This window comes from Passer montanus, unplaced genomic scaffold (assembly GCF_014805655.1).
Source record: "Passer montanus isolate IOZ18808 unplaced genomic scaffold, ASM1480565v1 scaffold16, whole genome shotgun sequence".
Taxonomy (NCBI): domain Eukaryota; kingdom Metazoa; phylum Chordata; class Aves; order Passeriformes; family Passeridae; genus Passer; species Passer montanus.
In genome coordinates this window covers 10,707,981-10,729,125 of record NW_024363160.1, presented here as the reverse complement: position 1 = coordinate 10,729,125, position 21,145 = coordinate 10,707,981, and the positions used below count along the sequence as shown (strand labels likewise).

Below are 21,145 nucleotides of genomic sequence, written 5' to 3'. Positions count from 1 at the left end.
CAGAAAATTCATATTCTTTCTTGAAAACACATACCACAGCAGGTCCCCTTAAATCACCCAGGTGACAGAGACACCTACTTGCTCAAAGTTGTGAATTAATGTGTTTCAAAGATGCAATTGCTAGAGAAGAGGTTTGGAGTGTGGTTTAATAGCTGCTCTTGTTTGTGTGTATCTGGCACTGGGCAATGAAATCTCAGCAGCAGAGGTTCGTTTCTCTGAGCTAAAGGAGAGGGAAGAGGTTTTATTGTGCCAGTGGTGGAGAACATATTTAAAGCAGCAAGGATCTCATTGTTTTCAGCCAAGTGCTGACATACTAATTATACCTTAACTGCATCTCCTGTTTCCTCCTAGGTCTTACTGCTGCAGCATCCCTTGTATCCCTGGCTTGGGCTTTGGCTTCCTACCAAAAGGCCCTCCGTGACTCCCGCGATGACAAGAAACCCATCAGTTATATGGCTGTTATAATCCAGTTTTGCTGGCACTTCTTCACGATTGCAGCAAGGGTCATTACTTTTGCTCTGTTTGCCTCGGTTTTCCAGCTGTACTTTGGGATCTTCATCGTGCTGCACTGGTGCATCATGACCTTCTGGATCGTTCACTGCGAGACAGAGTTTTGCATCACTAAATGGGAGGAGATAGTTTTCGACATGGTTGTTGGGATAATCTATATCTTCAGCTGGTTCAACGTCAAGGAAGGGAGGACACGCTGTAGGCTTTTCATTTACTATTTTGTCATCCTTTTAGAAAACACCGCCTTGAGTGTTCTCTGGTATCTGTACAAGGCCCCTCCAATCTCCGATGCATTTGCCATACCAGCACTGTGTGTAGTGTTCAGCAGCTTTTTAACAGGCATTGTTTTTATGCTAATGTACTATGCCTTCTTTCACCCCAACGGACCAAGGTTTGGGCAGTCACCAAGCTGTGCTTGTGAGGACCCTGCCGCTGCCTTCACCCTTCCCCCAGAAGTGGCCACGAGCACGCTGCGCTCCATCTCCAACAACCGGAGCGTCACGAGCGAGCGGGATCAAAAATTTGCGGAGAGGGACGGGTGTGTGCCGGTGTTTCAGGTGAGACCCACTGCACCATCCACACCTTCCTCCCGGCCACCAAGGATTGAGGAGTCTGTCATTAAAATCGATCTGTTCAGGAACAGGTACCCAGCATGGGAGAGACATGTGTTGGACAGGAGCCTAAGGAAGGCGATCTTAGCGTTTGAATGTTCCCCTGCTCCTCCGCGGCTACAGTATAAAGATGATGCCCTTATTCAGGAGCGCTTGGAATATGAAACCACGTTGTAAACAAAGCAAAAACACAGCTTGGAGCAGCTCCAACGTTACAGTCCAAATTAAGGGTTGACAGTAGGGCTGTAGGAACAACCAAACTGTGTACTACAAGTAGAGCAGCAAGCTATAGCGTTCTTAGTCTGGCTATCATCATGATTATCATTTGATCCACTGTGTGCAGTCTGTCTGCAGGACACTGATACAGCAGCATCGTCTGAAAGCCTCAAAAAAACCCAAACCCTGACCCACACATACAGATCAGTCACATCAGCAGGGGGAACTCACCCACCACCCCTCACTGCTATGAAACTCTGACTGCACAGTACTTACAATCAAACCAATATAAAGGCTCTGACCAGAGCTTTCAGCTTCAGCCAGTAGTGCATTTTATTTTAGAAATGAATTATTGATATTTCCATAATCAATGGCAAAAAAAAAACAAACCACACTTTTTCAAAAATACTGTAGCACACAGTGTTGCTGTTAGGAAAACTGTTTTCTGGGGCAAAAAACAGGAGCTTAGTAGTCTTCAACACTCCCACAAATCAACCATTCAGGTTAGAATAGATTTGCAAAATAGTTCTTAATTAAAAAGAAACGTCATCATGTTTATAAGGCTGTCAATGGAAAATAAACTAAATTCTGATTAACTAGGTCATTAAAATTAACACTACCAGAACTGTTTGTTTTCTGTGGAATTTCAAAGTCTTTTTTAAATGTAATTTAACTTCTCGATATTATTTTCAACAGAAACTCTATGCAGCTCACTTCTGGTTTTGAGGAGAAATAAGGAGCTCTAGCACGTAGTGATATTCATTAAATGATAATCATGATTCAGTGTACAATTTGCAAAAAAAAAAAAAGGTAAAAGAACAAGGAAGTATAGTTTTCATATTCTAAACTTTTTGGAGGACCCCTTTCAGATATTTCAGAAGAAACCACAAGGAGCTGGACACACTGAAACTTCTCTGTTCCAGGACTGAGAACGCATGATTCAGTGTGTGAATGTATGCAGGTGTGACAAGAGACTGACATGCCATACCCTTCTAGTGCCAAACATTGTATAACTGCAAGGTTGATATTGCCTGAGGGACACAACAAGTGGCACAAGCCCTACCAGAAAAAGAAGCAGGAAAGACCAAGCAAGCTCTCAATGTGTAGAGACAGCTCTGATTTTTCCCCCTGAAGGTGAAAGTGATGTCTTTTAAAGGCTTTCAGCCACCTCTTAGTAAGTATATTCACAGAAGTATAATATAAACAAGTTATGTGGAAGAGCCTCTTCTACCTGTTCAAGACTGGTGTCCAGACGTGTCTAAAAATTAGAATCTCTTGTAACAGAGTACTTTTGATGCAAGCTTTTGGGTTTTAAATACCTCCCTAAATCTAGTTAAAGATATTATACTCTATGTTAAAAGTATCCCCTGATGGTGCTTTCAGATGCATTAAAGGTGCAAGTCAAAATTTGATAGTATTTTTTTTAAAGCTGGTGCAGAATTAAAAACTCATGGATTATTTTAATATTTTTGTAAAGTAAAAATATGGTATAAAAGGTTACTTTTTATAAACCTCAAATCTTTTAATACATTTCATTCTCTTTATAGCTTAGATTTTAAGAATTGGTCCATGAATTTTATCAAATGGCTTTTGCAGGTTGACATAAACCTGCTTTTCACACATTATGGATTTGTTTTGCAGTGTAATGCCATATGAAAGCCTACATGGGTACTTTTAGAATACTCTATAAACTGTGGATCCTGCTTCAAATGTAAGTGGCTTGTAAAGACACCAAGTGATTCCATGAGAAACAATTTGCTATAACTATTTCCATCCATTTTAGGAGAGCAAAGCTGAACTGAAGAGTTACTGTTATAAATGGCTTTGTCAGGATGGAGAAGACCTGATACTTGGACTGTCAGATATATCCAGTGTAGTCACTGCTGTGTATGCTGCTGGGTAAATTTCTGTCTTTCCTATTACAAATATTTGTACTGTGAAATGGCCAAGGTTACACAGACTATGTTTGTTTGTATGTGTTCAATTAGCCATTTTTAATGTTGACTTTTTTTATTAGCGAAATATTCAATACCTGTTGTTCTTTGCTGGGGCAAGTTCCTCTGAACAAAAACTTGTGGAAGTGCAGGAATCTGCAAAGCAGAGGGAACTTTACACAGATGAGAAAAAAACCTATGCTTCAGGGGTTTCTTAGGTATTTTCAAATTAAGCAATTGCCAACTGCCTCTATAAAAATTTTTTAAAGAAATCAAATCTTTGATAGTCCAAACCTGAAGCTTTTTACAAAGTGATTACCCTTTTCCTCATGGAGATACAGCTGATTATTCAGAGAAAAGCACTCATGTTTTTTCAGAAAATATACCCTGCAAAAAATGCTAAAAAAATATTTTGGAAGCAAGTCCTTTGTCCTGTTGCATTCAATAGACCCTTCACTCCAGAACCAAATTCCAGTTCACGCAAGAAAATTGCTGTTTTTCTTTACAACGAAGGCAAATGTAAGCTCTGTGATCCAAGATGTGAGGGTTTCCTTTGGAGACAGTTTGAAGTGTTTGGTGCTGCTTTAACAGCTCGGAAATTGCAGCCTGAGTGAGGCACAGTGGGCAGCCTTCTCCCACCAGCAGCTCCTGGGGACAGAGGCAGCATCACTGCTGTCAGTGAGGCTCTGCCTCTTCTCAAGTCCCTCGCATCCTCTCGCTCTTCCTCAGAGCTCTGAGCCCTTTGGCCAGGCTTACAGAATTGAAGAGAAGTTGCTTTGTATGGAATTTAAAGGGTTAAGGTCTTCACCAGTGCTTGCATTGCAAGGTTTCTGAAGAAGGTTTGGGATGAGTTTGTTTGATTTGCTTTTATTTGGTTTTGGAAGGAAGGACACAGAGATGTTATTTATCCATGTGGTTTTTCATGCCTAGCATTTATTTTCTTTACTCTCACAGCATTTTTAATTTTTTTAACTAATGTTTGCAAAAAAGTTTATCTAAAGGAAACTACTGCAGGGTGTGAGTGCAGAGTGAGATATATATGTGTGTTTGTGTACATATATTTATATATATGCAGCACTACATATACACACCTTGTCCTCAGAATTCAGTCTGATGGTTTGAAGCAGAGGTAGAAGTCCTTATGCACTAAGTCAAAATTTGCTCTTCAAAATCTTGCTCTCTTACAATCATAACACCAGTGTCACCCACACTGAGAACAGGGCAGTGACTTAAATATTAACACTGATGACTGCATGGACAGTTTCCTAATTTGCATTACTGTGAGTCATCATATTAAAAGCTGTAAGAATTTTTTATAGAAATTGCCAAGAATAAACATAGTCCATGCTGAAATTCCATTATGGCCTTATGGACAGTTAATAATCAATATGCACTCTTCTTTTTGCCACAGACAGTTTTAAAATCAATAAAGTTCAACTGAGACAGCAATAGCAAAAATAAAATTTTAAAAAAAGGAATTGTAAAAAACCTGAACTTTTGCTTTTCAAATAATGAAAACATCAAGCATTTTAAATTTCACAGCAGAATACAGGAATATAAAAAAGTTCACATTTTCATATTTACATTCTGGCAAAGAAAAGCAATCACATCTATTTGTTAGCAGTAAGACTTACGGGAGCATTGTTCTAATTAACCAAACAAACTTAGCAGTAGACTTAATTGTAATTTATCTGGTTAAAAACTTGGTCCTAAAATTTGGAGAGTTGTGGATCTGTCTGTTGCAGAAAAGACAATTCAGCTACTATCACTAATTAAGTAAAGGTAATGTATACCCATGTTCATTCAGAAAACATGTAAGAAAATGCAAGAGAAAACTTTTTACTTATTTTAAAAGCTGTTTATTCTGTAATGGGATAATTTTTCTTTAAAAATTTCTTTACAAATATGTGCAATACTTTCTTTCCATGCATATTTAATAATGGAATTACTAGTATCCAATTTTGTTTATGTCAATTTAAATATGCTTCCTGTGACAGAGCAATGTTTCTTTTCTTGGGTTATTATGGACTTGATGGCATATATAGAATGTTTTCATTGTCAAACCAACAACTTTTCTATTAATTAATTTTCATAAAATTGGAGAAAATTTTCCTTCCAAAATTTAATTCTAGGTCTCATCTGCCTGATTTTGTAAACTTTTAAGCAGAGGAGGAAAATTACAATTTTATTGGTAATTTAATTTTTAATATGTGGTGAATAGCTATTAAACCTGTATTAATTTAAACCATATGATGGTCTTTCCAATACATCATTATCTCCCCAGAAGAGCAATTCATAAAAGTAGAAGTGCTTCTTTACTTGGAAAGGGACTCCCAATCATGCAATATGTTCATTTACTTTTTATTGGCCAGCAAAATATTCATAACTAGACTGTTGGGGTTTTTAGAACACAAATTAAATGAGTTTGAAGTGTTTGTGATTTTATCATATCATTCCTAAAGAGCCTTAAAAGTGGCACTGTACTGAGTTTTAGTTGGCTCTGCCAGTGAATCATCTTCCAAAGTCCCTGCCCTTTCTCTGATCCCTGCCTGAAGTTGTGCAATCCAGAGTGGCTGAGATTTATTCTGTGATTTACTCTGCACCCCCTGCACTGCCTGCACAATGCCAAGGAAAAGACTTCAGCAGATTCCTGGGGTCCTACTGCTGCCTCTCTTACTCCTGTGCATGGTGGGAAGCAGAGTCAATTGCATCTGTGCATCCATCTAAACAAGCCTGTGTAAGTTAAACCCCTACAAGATGTGTGTGATGCTATTAATGGCAATCCTTGTCCATAAATCTACAAGCCCAACACCACAATTACTAATTCTGCAGTGTAACAATGCAGGACATGAGAAGAATTGTCTAAATACACAATAAGCCATTGAATTTCACTACTTGTAGCAATTATACTAGCTCACATAGAGCCCATGCTCTCAGCAGAAAGCCAAATGGAGTAAGGGGCAAACAGCCATTTGTATACCAGAGACATTAAACTATAAAATCCTCACTTGATTGTTTATTGGACTATGTCTTTTCATTATGGTATGGAATCCATTCCTCTTTATTCTGATAAAAGAGATAAAATGCAAAATGAGAACAGATTCTTTTAAATCTAGGAATAAAAAAAGGCACAACAGATTACTGCATTTCCCCTGTAGTGATTTTTTAAAACAAACTCTGCCATCATTTTCACTTGGATGCAGATTGCTGAGTGATCTGCTTCTGAGATGATTTCTCACATCTGGCACGAGCAGACTTCATTACAGGAGAGATGGAGATGACAATACAAGGCCTTGTTCATGCAAAGTTAGGGGAATGGTGTCACTGATGAAGAGATGATTTGCAAGGCTGTTTGAACACATGAGGGGTCCCCTACCGTTTATTTTACCTCAGTGACCACAGTTCAGGACTTTGGTGAGATTTTTTCACTGGTATGAATATGTTAAAATCAGACCCTGGCCTAGAGTGAACTACATGAATTCAGACCATGGTAGTGGAAGTCTTCACCTCTTCACTCCAAACTGAGCTCAGCTGGAGGTTTGCTGAATGCCAAAAAGCCTGCATGGCACTTGGCTCAGCTGAAATACACGCACTAAACTTAGTGCTGACTCAGCATGAATCAAAGATTTCTTATTCTTTCCGTTTTAGTTCAAACATTCCAGATTATACCCACTTTGACTGAGTTGCTGTTTTGTGATCCTCTTAAGAAGACTTTGAAAAATGTCTCTGAAACCAATCATTTCCAGTGATTCTTACAAAAGCCAATTCCTGACCAGTACATTCATTCAAAGGAATTTTTTCGAACTGTGTAAGCTTGGCTCCTGTATTTAATTTTGTTCTAAATGCTTAGCATTTCATTCTTATGCATAGGATTTTATACACCCATTAGTAAACTGTGTGCCTACTCTGAATCCTGGGGCAAAGGCAACAGATATGCAAGATTCAGGGCAAAAAGTCCTCTTCAGCACACTTATAGGGTGATTTGCATGAGCCAGAGAAGTCAAACAGAAGCTTGTGTATAATTGCAACAGACTTATACATGTAGTTGCTATATTCATTGAGAGAGATTTACAATAAATTGTGATATAAGTGACCAGCTAATAGAAAGATCAAATCTCAACTTCTATGTGCAAGGCAGGGTAAAATAAAATCAGCCAAGAAACTTTAAAGTGTAAACAAAAATCTCATTTCAAGGAATGGTTGGAATAAATTTTAAAATGTAACAGATTTGTCAATTTGTAACAAAATGCAACATTCATAGAAAGAAAGATATGACTGCTGCAAGTTTTCTCTGTCTGTAGGTTTCAGCCTCTTGTTTCAGATAACTTTGGAAACAATTGCTTCTGGCATGCTGCAGCTCTAGGAATGCTAGCAACTCTTCTACACAAGATCCCTTTGCTATAGGAGAGTGCACATCCTTTTAACAAAGCATTGAGCTTGGGGTAGTTTTTTCCCACTGAACTAAACCTCACAGAAGCATTTTTAGCATAAAATAGGTGTGTCCATTCAGCCACCTCGTGTGTAACATCACTGCAAAACAGAATTTCACAGAGAAGTGATTTCCTCAAGGTAAAAAAAGCTGCTAGTTGAATGGTCAGAAGAGCCTGCAGAGACATAACACAGTGCTAAGGCAAGGCATAGGCTGTGTCTGTGTGCTACAAGCCTGCTCAGGGCAAAGCCTGGCCATAGTCCAGCATTCTCTTCCCCACCCCATGCGCCAAAGAGCTCATAGAAGAGAGGAAAACCTTGTGCATGGGCTGGATGAAAGCCACAACACGTGGGGACCAGACAGCCGGCCCATGGCAGCGCAGGTGCAGAGGTGGGCGCAGGCACGTCGGGGGTCTCAGGCTCATACTGCTCCTCCAAACTGCACTAACTGGCAGCTCCTGAACATCTTAATGCCAGATGTTCAAGGAGCTCAGATTTGCCTCCTGGACTTGGTCAGATACAACTTGGCCTTCACAGCACAAGGTTAGCTCAGCTGCTATCTCCCACCTAAGGCTGCCAGGATCCTGTGAGCAGATATTCTCCTGCCCATTTTACCTGAAAGATTTGGGTCCTCTGTGGTGCTATCAGACAGAGCTTTGCACTGAAGTACTCTTGAGGGCTTTTCCAGCAGTAAATGGTGGTAAGCAGAGGCCAAGGGGTGAGCCAGGTACAGTGATCTCTTCAGCTAGCAATGATTCATACCTTTAGCTGCTGTCTCTCAGGGGAGGGATATAGGGCTGCACGCTGGTGAGGAGAAGGGCAATGCTCTCTGCCTCATATTTTGAACTGTTCTTCCTCTTTGTGGAAAATGTAAATGTGGACATATAAATGAAGACGTGTGCAGTGTAGACATACTTCTAGTATCTTGACATGTTCAGTCCCTTTAGTGTTGAGGACTCTGAAATTGCTGAGCACATTCAGTGCCATGGCCTACACCCAGCCAGGGTAATGTCTGCAGTAAACATCTGGGGCAGAAGCAAAAATCACTTTGCTCACCTTCCAACCTGACCAAAAGCTGTATGAACATGGTTAGCACTGTGACAAAGCCTGAATCTCTACATGCTGCCTTGAATCAGGTCTATTAATGCACTGTGTGCTGTTCTGACCACGTTCGCGTGGTTTTTCCTTGGAGCTCAGCCAGACTTTGTATGGGCACCAGAGCTACACTTGTAGCTTATCTGTAGCTCCCTGAGCCCAAGTTTCATACATGACATCCCAACACTTTGCCAAACAAGGATCAGTTTGGGCTGAGCAAAAGGCAAACAGGCTCTGTGCCATCTAGCAAAGCATGTGGAGCAGACATGGTTTCTCTGGACATTTGGACCACTGTTGTGTGAAGATTGCCCAGGTTGTGGTGAATGCAACATATTCAGTGTCCATAGCACACTATAATGAATACTCTGTGTGGAAGTGTTCAGTTTTATCATAGTAAAAATAGTAGGACCTTATCTCATGCTTGGGAGCAAATTTACAGTTTCAAATGCATTATTTATATATATATATAACATGTGTGTATATATATATATGTGTGTGTGTGTGTGTGTGTGTATTTGTGTAGCCACACAACAGTGAGTCCTGAGATTCTATTAGGATTCAATCTTACAATTCATTCAAATCTTAAGCCTAAAACAAAAAATAATCAACAGCATTGTCATCAAGGATAACCAAGTGGTAACTGCAAAATAAAAAAATTATATTATTGGAAAATACATTCCAGTCATTATTGGAAACAGCCTTGTGATTTAATGTGCCAGCACATTAAGAAAAAGTTATGGAGAATATATGTCTAACACTATATTTCATTTCTTAAATATTTTGGTAATGGTATAGAGCAGGGATAATTGTGTGAAATAAAAAAAGAATTTATCACATTTACTTAAGGAAAAAAACAATCATATAAAAAATGGCAAAGGGATCAATTAAACTTTTGTTTCATGTAATGTAATGTTGGTTGTATCTGCTGCACTATCAGTTATCATTGTCATAGCTTATGAAGGAAACAACCTGCAATAATTAGGATGGTTTATTTGCATTTTGACTGAAGAATGCTAATTGGGCTTGTTATCCAACACATATGCAGTTTCCTGATGCAAGCTGTTGGAACGAAAGATTTGCTCTTGCACAGATTATGTATTGAAGATAAATTTCAAATGCATGTATTTGAAAATTATACTCAATTTAAATGTATCATACATATGCAGTAACTATTTCTGAAATTCTAACCACTGATGGTTTTTTCAATATGTTCTACATTATTATGTGTCAATCCCAGACTGTTTCCCAGAAAATATTTGATGAAAATTAGTTTTAAATTTTATGAAGCTGTGGAAGAGACTACCAGCCAGTGAAGGCAGATGCTTCTCTGAAGTTCAGATATATATGAACTCTAGACATATGTTTAGAGTTCCTGACCTGTGTCACAATTCAGCATTAAGGACAATGTTTGAAAAAACTAGTACGTTTCCAAGGAGATCTGTTATATGGTCAGAGAGATCTAAAATTGTCATGACTGGGTAAGATAATGACCGTTACTGCAGAGGAAGAGTTCAAAAGTAGTCAGTAATGACTTTCAACATCATTCCCTGAATTTCCACTTTGGGACACACCTCGTCCTCCTGTCAGCCAACATCCATGTGTGCTGGGATCACTCCTGGCACCTGCACTGTGGTGTTCACTCTGGCTCAAAGTGAAGACAAAGCAGGCAGGTTGTTTCCAGCTCCAGTTCTCGCTGGGTTATTGGGCTGGCCCATGGGATATATTTCACTGAGAACACCTAAGCTGTCAGTGAGACAGCCACACCAATCTGGACAGGATTTAGCCTTTAGATAGCACTATATGGACAATGAAAAATCTTCCTTTGTCAGCAGAGAGGGCAGCTGCCACTATTTATAGTCACAAAGTGCCAACATATTGTCATGTATTTGTGGTTGCTATTGATTCCCTCTTTTTTATTTTATTGGAACTGCTTAGAACTTGTCGAGCTCTGCCTGGGTTGATTTGCAGCTAATTAATTCAGCAGACATTTTAAATCTTGCAAATGTGTGGCTTGTAATACAGTAATCAAGGTTCTGTGAGCAAACATTAATCAGTTCAGGAGGAAAAAAAAAAGCCATTGTTAGCTGTGTTCAGTGAGGTCCCCACACTGGAAAGAGAGATCTAGAAGAAATGCAACATTAGTGAATTCATCCTATCTAAGCTTTCATCTTGTGAAATATTTATCTATTTGATTTGTTTCATATATGCAAGGAGTTGTATTTTAAAGTGGATTGTTAGGGTTGAGACAGCTTTAGTTACCATCAGTGTGAAAATGGCCACATTTCCTTCTGGTCATTTATTCATCTTATCAGCCAAAAAGCCATTCCATCCAGCAGCAGTACAATTTCATTTTTGGGATTACTTTACTGATTTTGCAACAGTTTATCCTGGAGAAATTACTGTAACAAAAAACATACAGCATTTGGCAACAGCTGTAAGAACTAGGGGAATGAATGAAGAAAATATTGGTTTTCACTGCTTTTAACACACGGTTGGATTTTAGCTACTTTGCCATGACATTTTTTATTAAAAAAATAAGCAATGCTGCTTACAGAGGTATCTCAATAATGGAAGGCTTGTGATTAGCAAAGCATTTAATTTTTTTCATTATCAGAAACACTGTAGCTTAGTCCATTTGCAGTTTTATAAAAATCAGCAAGAATGAGTGGGTGGTTTAATATTTAACTTAACTCTGGTACTTATAGGAACACAATTATGGCAACATGGGACTCAGCAAGGGCTCTGGCTTGGAACCCTCCTGATACAGAATTTTCAGGTGGGATGATGTCACAGCCCCCTCCAGTCAGGCTACAGAGGGTGTGCCCTGTGCAGAAGGGCATGTGAATGATCTGTACACACATTCCACTGCAGAAGCCTCTTCTTTAGTGATCTTAGCAAGGAGGCCAGAGATCAAAAAGACATGAAAGCAAAAGGATGATTCCTCTGGTCAAGATTAAGAGATATTTGTGAAACACTGTGGAAAATATGCCCCTGGTGTTTCAGTGGATTAAAGGAGGAGCAGAGTCTTTTAACAGCCAAAAAAAAGCTACCCAAAACTCAAACCAACAAACCTTGATGCCAAAATACTATTTATGGTGCAATTACTCTCTCCTCGGGGAAAGACATTGACTGAGAAAATTCTTTGTGTTACAAACTAACTGAAACACACAGGGAGACAGTGAAAGATATTTCTTAGATATAACTTCGTTGCTCTTTATTGTTTATTAGCAATAAGATACAAAAGTATCTCAAACTAAGGCCTCGAAGACAAGGATTTTGTATGTCAGTTATGCCAGTGATCATTAGATTTAGAAATGATAGATCTTTATAATAGATTATGGGTCAGAGAACCTCATTGCCTTCTTTATGGAGGATAAATCTCAGATGGCTTCCACAAGAAATATAAAGTTTAGAACAGGCTCAAAAGATGGTCTTTTCTGTGTATGAAGTATTATAGGCTTGGTTGCTCAACTGGTTGTGCATTTTCTCATGCTCTCAATTTCTCACACAGTACATCCATGAGCAAATAGTGGATTTGCAGGTACATGTTCCTTTATTGCTAATAGTCCTCACATCCACTTCTTCATGCACAGCGGAGGAACACATGCATGGGACAGTGTAAAGGCTTAGAGCAGGAAAAAAAATGGAGAAAATGGAGATCAGTAGATATGGTAGAAGCCTTATAATTAGGAAAGAGCTGTGAAGCTTTAGAGTAGGTGAACCTTCATAGCGTTTGTTCATGCTCAGGTATTCTGTCACTCAGCTCTTCATGGAAATTACTGTTGAAAGACTTCCAGTTATATTAGATGTTACCATCAATTCTTGTTGTTTAGTAGCAGAAACAGTCTCATTTTGATTTCAGTAGAAAACGCTGTGAAGTTATCTGTAACCTTATGCATGATCTGTAAGTGTGGGATATTACAATAGATTTGTTTTCTGCAAAGATTTACTCAGAAAGGTTGGCAACATTTGCTAGATACTGTTCTGATGTTTTTCCTTGCTTCCATTTTTTTCTTGTGTGTATGAGTCTCATATACAAACCTCACCAATGAGAAAAGGCAATCTCAGGTTATCTAAGAAACTTTCTTTTCTCATGTCATAATACAAAACTCAAAAATTCCTTTGCATAACACCTGGCTATGGGGTAACTTCTATAGTTAAGATGGAAAACTGAGTTAAAATTCAAACACTGCAGTAATTTTCTCAATTGCAAAGCAGGAATTTTCTTAAAGACCGCTGTCATATCTTGATTTTACTTCAGGTCAGCTGATTTTACTTCATCATTCCACAGCCTTGGTATGTGCCCATAGCAACCTAAAAATTGGTATCTCTTGTTTCTGAGGTAATTTCTCACAGAACAGCCTGTAATAGGGATCATGTTGGATTAGCAAAGAAGGATCTGCCATTCCACCACAGTTCTCCTTTACCAGGACCACAGTTCCTTTAAATCAATTCCCATTGATTCTCAAGGGCAGAAACTGTCCCACGTGTAATTTGTTCTGCTTGAGGGGACAGATATTTTGTAGTGTCTTCTCCAAGTTCTGCATTATTAACAAGCTAATATTTATTCTAACAAATGAGAATCACTGTGTTTTCCTGCAGGTGCCATTCTGTGTATGAGATAGTCTCAACAGGGGCAGCCTCTGCTGCTCTTCCCATGCTTCCCGCTCACCTGCCTCTTTAATCAAATGTTAACAACTGTTGTTGCACATGCTGCAGAGCCAAGCAAAACCCAGTTTGTCTTCTGGATTTGACCTGTGGCATTAGCAAATGGGAGATTCCTCTCCTTACTGCAAGCTGAGTACATTGGAAATGGTGCCCTCTGGGATGCAATAAACACAGTTCATTATCATATTGGTTTTGTAGCAATTTTCCAGAGTACAGCTATGCTTTGAAACTTTATGCAGAAGAAGAAAAGAAAAGAAAAGAAAAGAAAAGAAAAGAAAAGAAAAGAAAAGAAAAGAAAAGAAAAGAAAAGAAAAGAAAAGAAAAGAAAAGAAAAGTGGACCCTCAACTTTTAATTGTTCTTTCTCAGCATTCATTGTTCTCTTGAAATTTGCAATGCACTAGGAGCATGTCAGTTAATTCATATTGAATATTTCAAATGGATTCCTACAAAATATATTAATTAATCCAGTAATAATTTAAAAGAACATATTATCCATTCATTACAGAAAAATTTATATTCAGATAAGGCTAATTTGTGTGTTTTTCCACCCTCTATTTCTTAATATACAGAACTCCAAATCTGTTTTCAGGTTGACTGGTGGATTTGATTTGGTTTGGGGAAATGTGCAAAAGTGTTTCTTGGCTGTTAGTAAAACAAGGGAGCCTTCCAAAGCAATTTCACAAGAGGCAAATAATCCTAAAAGACAGACTTGATAACAGCTGTGCTTACAAAATCATCTTCAATAATCTACAGCTAAGCAAAAAAAAAAAAAAGAAAAGAAAAAAAGAAAAACAAAACCAAAGGCAACCAAAAGACATTCTTAGAACACTAATGGAGAAACTTTGCCTGATGCACATGTCAATAAGTCAATCAGTCATATTTACACCAATGCTCTGGACAGAAGCATTTATTATACTGGGACTTGCTTTGATTACAGGCAGTTTATAATCATAAAGGGCTTCCCTGAAGGTCCACCACAGAAAATTAATAACTTTCTTTTGACTTTAGTGGAGTCCAATAAGCCCCAGGAGAAAGCACACAGGCATTTTGCTTTTAAATTTTGCAACGCCAGACTAAGTAGAATTTATTTTTAAGGAATCTCTTCAGTAGCTACTTTACAGTGCACTAGAACTTTACTGTCAAGTGAAATTTTCAGTCTTTGTGCACTTAATACTGATCTGGCTAAGTTATTGAAAATGTCTGACGAAGAAATATCAGGCTTTATATTTTAAAATAAGAGTCTACTGGAAATAATACTAAAGCACTTCTAGGTCTTCCAATTCTGTTAGTCACTGGATGAGGCCAAGATACCTCACTGGATTCCAGGATAAATTAAAATGTCTGCTTAAATTTTCATATAGTTTTTGAATATATTAATTATATTTTAATATTTTCTATGAAATAAAAACTGTCACTAGAGCTATATATTTCAATTTTGGTTTCAAGACAAATGTTCTGTGAAGTCCAAGCCACTGGACTTCAGGGAAAAACCTGGGAAGTGGAATTTTATCCTAAGATCAGGCAAGAGTCCTGCATTTCTACTTAGCCTGCTACCCAGCCCTCCATGGTACTTTCCTGCCATTCTTCACCACTGAAATCACTGAAAATGGATCTAGCATTTGTATCCTGACAAATTTAATCTCATTCTTTGCTGCTGAGTCTTACAGCAATTGGACAGAGGCAGCTCAATGGCACAAGGGTAGGGATGAGGGAGGTGCAGGTAGATCCTCTTCTCTTCCAGTTTCTCCAATGGCTATCAGTGACACAACTGAATTGGGATGGGAAGGGGGGTTGCTTCTCGGGACAAATGTTGGTTGTGAGTACTGAGACTTGGAAATATTATTTGTATTTTGAAAGGAAATGTGGCAAATAAAAGTTCTGACACAGTAAAGAGGATGTCTACATATGCCAAGTACCCACAATGCCAACATGCTGAAACATCAAGCTGGATTTGCTAGGCTGTAGAGGATTGTTTTCTGTTGTTTCACAAGCAGAAAAATAATTTTTATATCCATTTCAAAAGTGTGCCTTTTTGCATCTTTGTGTTTTATGAAATCAGACCTGAAAAAAAATTGGCTATCAGTGACACAACTGAATTGGGATGGGAAGGGGGGTTGCTTCTCGGGACAAATGTTGGTTGTGAGTACTGAGACTTGGAAATATTATTTGTATTTTGAAAGGAAATGTGGCAAATAAAAGTTCTGACACAGTAAAGAGGATGTCTACATATGCCAAGTACCCACAATGCCAACATGCTGAAACATCAAGCTGGATTTGCTAGGCTGTAGAGGATTGTTTTCTGTTGTTTCACAAGCAGAAAAATAATTTTTACATCCATTTCAAATGTGTGCCTTTTAGCATCTTTCTGTTTTATGAAATCAGACCTGAAAAAAAATATTTCTCCCCTCTTTAAAATCAGAGCGTCTTTTTCTGCTTAGGTTTATATAAAGTTATCAAACCATGACTTCTCTGAGAAACTCCCTCTCATGATGAAACAATGTGGGCAACTGAGCAGAAATTCCTGACAAAAATTTTGGGGAGAGCTGCAATATCATGCCACATCAAGAAATCTCACTGTCCAGTCTTCTAGTTTTCCATCTAGTTCTAGTAGGAAAAATTAAAAGGCCACGATGTGCAGGATGTCCAACAGTAATTGGCCTTTACCATCTCTGCCACCGTAATACATACATTCAGCACTCTGTGAACATTAGTGACTCCTCATTTTGGGTTGCCAGAGATTAAGTTGGCCAAAATCACACTTCACTTTTGAAAATTATATTTATAATACAGTAAGCTTAGAAGGGTAAAATTAAAGGGAAAAAAAAAAGGAGGGGAAAAAAGGGTTTCGGGATTTCCTTGTTTAATAGAAAATAAGAATAAATGATGGCATATGCACACAGTTCAGAAGTACAAATCCTACTTTTTCACAGGCCAATTAAAAAAAAAAAAGAAAGACTACTCACATGAGAACTATTTCAGTTTGTGATGCTCACTGCTGTGATGCTCTTCAAGTCAGGTGCAGATTTCATTAAAGTAAATTGCACACACCCACGTTGTGGCCATCAGCAGAGGGGTCTAACAGTAGGGCTCAGAAAAGCCAGCACATTGCACATTTAGTAATGTGATGGTTTGAGTTGTTGTTACTGAAGGCAGGAACACATCTCCAAATTGGTCTGTCTCCTACAAGTAGGTGGGTTTTTTTGTGAATTTCATTCCCAGAGCTTGAAGACTTTCCATGCACCTGCACACTCCATTTGAGCATTTCATTAAAGAAATCTGCATGCTTGTCTTTCTAGACAGGAATGGAAGGGAAAGCTGGATCTGCCTCTGTGCCAGGGCTGTTTCTGGAGCCCTGGGTCCATGATGTGAGCCAAAATCCCAATTCATCCTCAGTGGAATCAAGCAAACACTTGGAGACTGTCCTGTCTGCCAGAGTGGTAACAGTCCCCCTCTCCAGATGAGCAAAGGTCCCCGTGAGAGCTGAAATGCAATGGTGCAGGAAGAAATGCACAGGCAGGAAGGCCCATGAGGAGCTGTGACTGTGCTCCAAAGTGGAAGCTGATCCTCTCTTTGGTGCACAGGGTCACTGCCTGGGTTACACACCAGCTCTGCAGGAACATCACGTGCGGGATCCCCACCACATGGACACATCCTGCATGGATCCAGGCATGTGGGTACATCCCAGGCAGGCTCCCAGGACATCTATCCAGTCAGTCCCCAGGAGGCACAGGATCCCTGTCCAGTCACTCTCAGGTGAGCTCAGCAGAGAGTGGGTGTGTAGAAGTTCACCCAAGGTGAGATGGTGGTTCTTCCAGGCACACATGGTGGCATTCCTTCAGGCACCCGCAGTACATTTCAACCTTCCAGGAGCTTCATTCCCAGAGATCAACCAGATCTCATGTGATGCCTGATAAAAAGTAAATGACTTCCTAATACTATACAAAGCCTGTAAAAAAAATGCACATGCAAATACACTCAAATACTTGAAATTAAAACTACAATAGTATATTCTGTTTTCATTCATATGTTTTTATTGCTTTTTTTTCAGAAGTCATAAATTTTCCTGCTTTAAGTTGTTGCCTGATATAAAATTAATTCCAAATAAGTGGGTTTTTACTGTATATGTCCTTGTTTAAATTTTTCAGTTAGTTTTCATAAATACATTTTACATCTAACTACCTCAGCTACCTTTTATTTTGTTTTGGCGCATATGAAGTCATGCACTTTCTATATTTGGGGATTTGGGGGGAGGAATTATTTCAGTTTTGAATAACCAGGTTCAAAGCCATGCTGATCAATTTATAGAGGAGATCAGTTTAAGAAGACATAATTATTGACAGTTGCAGAACATACATTTTATTTTTAGGTTGTGTTGAGGTATAGTTTAACAAAAAACCACCATAAGCTGCTTATTAATTTGCCTTAAAAATGTATGCTCTTTCCTATTCAAGTTGTGTTATTTAATTCTTCTCTTGTACACAATTTATGTGACAAAGACTAACATAACAGTTGGCAGATAAACAGCAAATTGACCAGAGTGGACCAATAGTTTTTCAGTTGTCTGTTGTAAACTGTTGCATTATACACTGATTGTGCTAAAAGAATTGTTACTGTGCTTATACTCCTTAGTCACCACTGCGGAAATAAAGTGATGGAAGATCACATTTGTCTTCATGGAACAGTGTAGATACCCCCCCACCCCAGTACAAGCACAGTGACTATAGGTGAATGATAATCATTGCAGAACTTTGTGCTTTGACTTGTAAACATTGTAAAAATGTATTTGGTATTTTATTTGAAATGAAGAATCGAAATAGTTATTAAAAAAAAAGAAAAAGAAAAAGAAATCTTCCTGTAAATATATATATTCTGAATCCATGTATACAAACATTCCCTTAGAGTTCAGATTGTGAAGAGTGTCTTTATTGGCTAGAGACCGCTGCCTCCCGTGGTGGAGGTTACATGTGCTATAGTAAAGAACACAGTGTGTGAAGTAATTGATGTACTGCAGTACCATAGTTATTTTGGTCTGTTAAGTAAGTTGCAATTTGTGATGAAATGAAGTTGAAAGTAGTGCTTCATACTAACAAATTTCCTTGGTTACAACTTGATTTTTCTTGTAAAACTTAAAAGGGAAACTTGAAAATTTTATATATTTGGATTTTGTAGATTTTTTTTTATTTTATTGCAACACAAGGTACCAAAATCATTAAATAAAGTACACTGTGGTCATTTTACCCTGTCTCTTGAGTCCTTTTTAAAATTTTTTATCCTAGTGCATCAGAAAAAGGGTGCTAACCTTTGTGAAATTATTAGTAAAAAGTTAGTCCAGCTTGGGCAATGGTTTGGAACAGATGATCTCTAGAGATCCTCTCCACCAGTAATCATTTTGTGTTTCTAAGCAGCATTACCACAGGAGTTCCCATCCCTGAACGTGAGAGTGATGCAAGTGGCTCCCAGCTTACCCCTGGGACTGGGAGAAGACTTTACCTGGAGCTTGGACAACCTTACAGGTGGTTGCCCCAGCAGGGACACTGAGGATGGCATGAGATACCCCAGCAGACATCCCACCCAGAGCAGCAGAAGAGGGTGCTCTTGCCACCACGGATGGGGCTCCTTGTGCTGTCTTGAAAGGTCTCCAAAAAGCTGCCCTGGCCCAGGGAACAGACCAGCAGAAACCCAGGATTCTTCCATCACCTGAGAAGGGCCCCAGCCACAGGAGACAGAAGAAGGCGCTTTGTTGTTTTCACACCCCCTTCAGACCCCTGAAAGGATCACCTTTCAGTGATACTCACTGAGTAGTGGAGAAGGGAGAGCTGAGCCTCAACCCAAGCTTTTCCTGCCCCCAAAAATTGGGAAAACATCCAGGGAAGATGCAGATGGTTCTACCTCTGCTTCCTGGATAACTGCTTAAATCATTGAACTATTACACAAGTTGTTGCTGTCTTTGGCAGCATCTCCAATATCCTTGATAACCTTCTTGGAAGTCATTGCCACATTTGTGTGCGCAACGCCACCTCAAGCAGCAGCCAAAGGCAAGGGCAAGCTTAGCAGTAGAAGGGCAAGCTCCTAGATCCCTCAGCCTTTCTGTCCCACAGCCAGGCTCCCACTCCTTAGATGCTGCTTCTTGACCTTCCTCAGGTGATCAAGAAAGTGAGATGAGGGGGGAAACAACCCACAAAATAATTAAATAACTGTCACATGTTCAAAGAGACAAAAGAATATATGTGTATGTATCTTGGTAAGTGAATTTGCCAGTAGGGATGATGTGTGACTGACAGATTCCCAGAGGGTTTGCTTCTCATTTGTGTCTGTCGTGTGGCTAAGGGTTTGAAGGGAGTAATTTGTTATTTTAACTTGGAAAAACATGATGAAGAGAGCAGCAGCCCAGCAGCACTACTGGGATTGTTTCACGCGAGTCCTAAATCCTCAGTCCCTGTAACCCTGTGAATCGCCACCAAAGGCTCCAAAACCAGTAGGCCAGTAATAGAAACATACTTTAAAATATTTCCCCCTCCCCTAGCATGGTTTCCTACTTCTCTCGCCAAATGTAGGCTGCATGGGACACATTAACTGGGTGGGCTGCTGCCACAGTGGGGTCTAGTTAGCTTGGGGTAAAAGGGATTTATTTTGCATGGGTTTATGCAAATTACTTACCTCCAGGGAAAAAGCTTTCTTCAGGGGACTTTTAATGCATCCCTACATGAAAGAATCAGAGCAGCTTCTTTTTAGGCTGAACAAAGGTAGTAGACAGTTTAATTAGATTCTTTACAATAGAAGGGGAGAAAAAAACCTGCAAGTGGCTTGAAAAGTGCTTATTCAGAGAACTTGTCTCTCCTGGCTTAAACAAATTGACATGTCTATAGTTTCAAGGGGAAAAAAAAAAAGAAAATCTGAAAAATATAGGGATTTGGTAATAGAAGTCCTGGGTGTCTTGGCAGAATTATTCAAGCAGGGTTTTTCTCCTACTTTACTTAGTTTGGGAGCTAGTAAGAGGCTGAGCTTAGTACTGTGCTAATAATGCACCTAGAGACCTGTGTGCATGGGAAGGAGCAGTGTCTTCCTACTATAGCAATGGGAAACCTGGAAAGGTAGATTAGATATAAGAAGGTTTTTATTTTCCTCCAGAATGTTGCACAGGTATAAGCAGCATTTGTTCAGTGATTTCATAAACAAAGCTGGAAAGCAGAAAAGTATTGATATACAGCACTTTTGCTGTGGGAATATTTCAGACCCACGGTCAAGCACAGAACTCAGGTTTGATGTGAAGATGGGTTGGAAAACTACTCTCAGGCATGGTTTTGGGGTAAGCAAACTCTCAAGTTCTCTACTCTCTACAGTGTGTTCTCCACACAATAATGCATTTTTTAACTACTTTACATTGGTGTTATTCCCAGCTGCTCACATGCACTCTGTTCCAATGGCAAGAGAGCTCAGTTGCTGACAAAAAGCTCCGGAGGATGTAGAGCCAGGCCGACTGGAAGGGTGGCTTTCCCTGCCTTTGCTGCCACCTAGCACAGCGGGCTGTGCATGTTGTTGGCTTCAGGGGCTGCTCTCCAGTGCTAGGCTTCATCCAAGGCAGAAGGATTTCTCATCCACAAGAAGCTACACAAAAAAAATTGATGCTCATGCTTACTATGTCTTTCAGCAGCCAGATCATTTATTTTAAATCAGGTTCTTGT

General features: G+C 39.2%; 1 protein-coding gene across 1 annotated transcript in view; it reads left to right on the top strand.

Annotated features, from left to right (window-relative positions):
• Nucleotides 1-15,502, top strand: part of XKR4 (XK related 4) — a 225,606-nt gene extending 210,104 nt beyond the window's left edge. Inside the window, exon 3 of the mRNA XM_039703005.1 lies at nt 352-15,502. Within this exon, the coding sequence (XP_039558939.1) occupies nt 352-1,298 (947 nt within the window). The 3' untranslated portion in view covers nt 1,299-15,502. The remainder of the gene's footprint in view (nt 1-351) is intronic.
• Nucleotides 15,503-21,145: the final 5,643 nt, after the last annotated feature.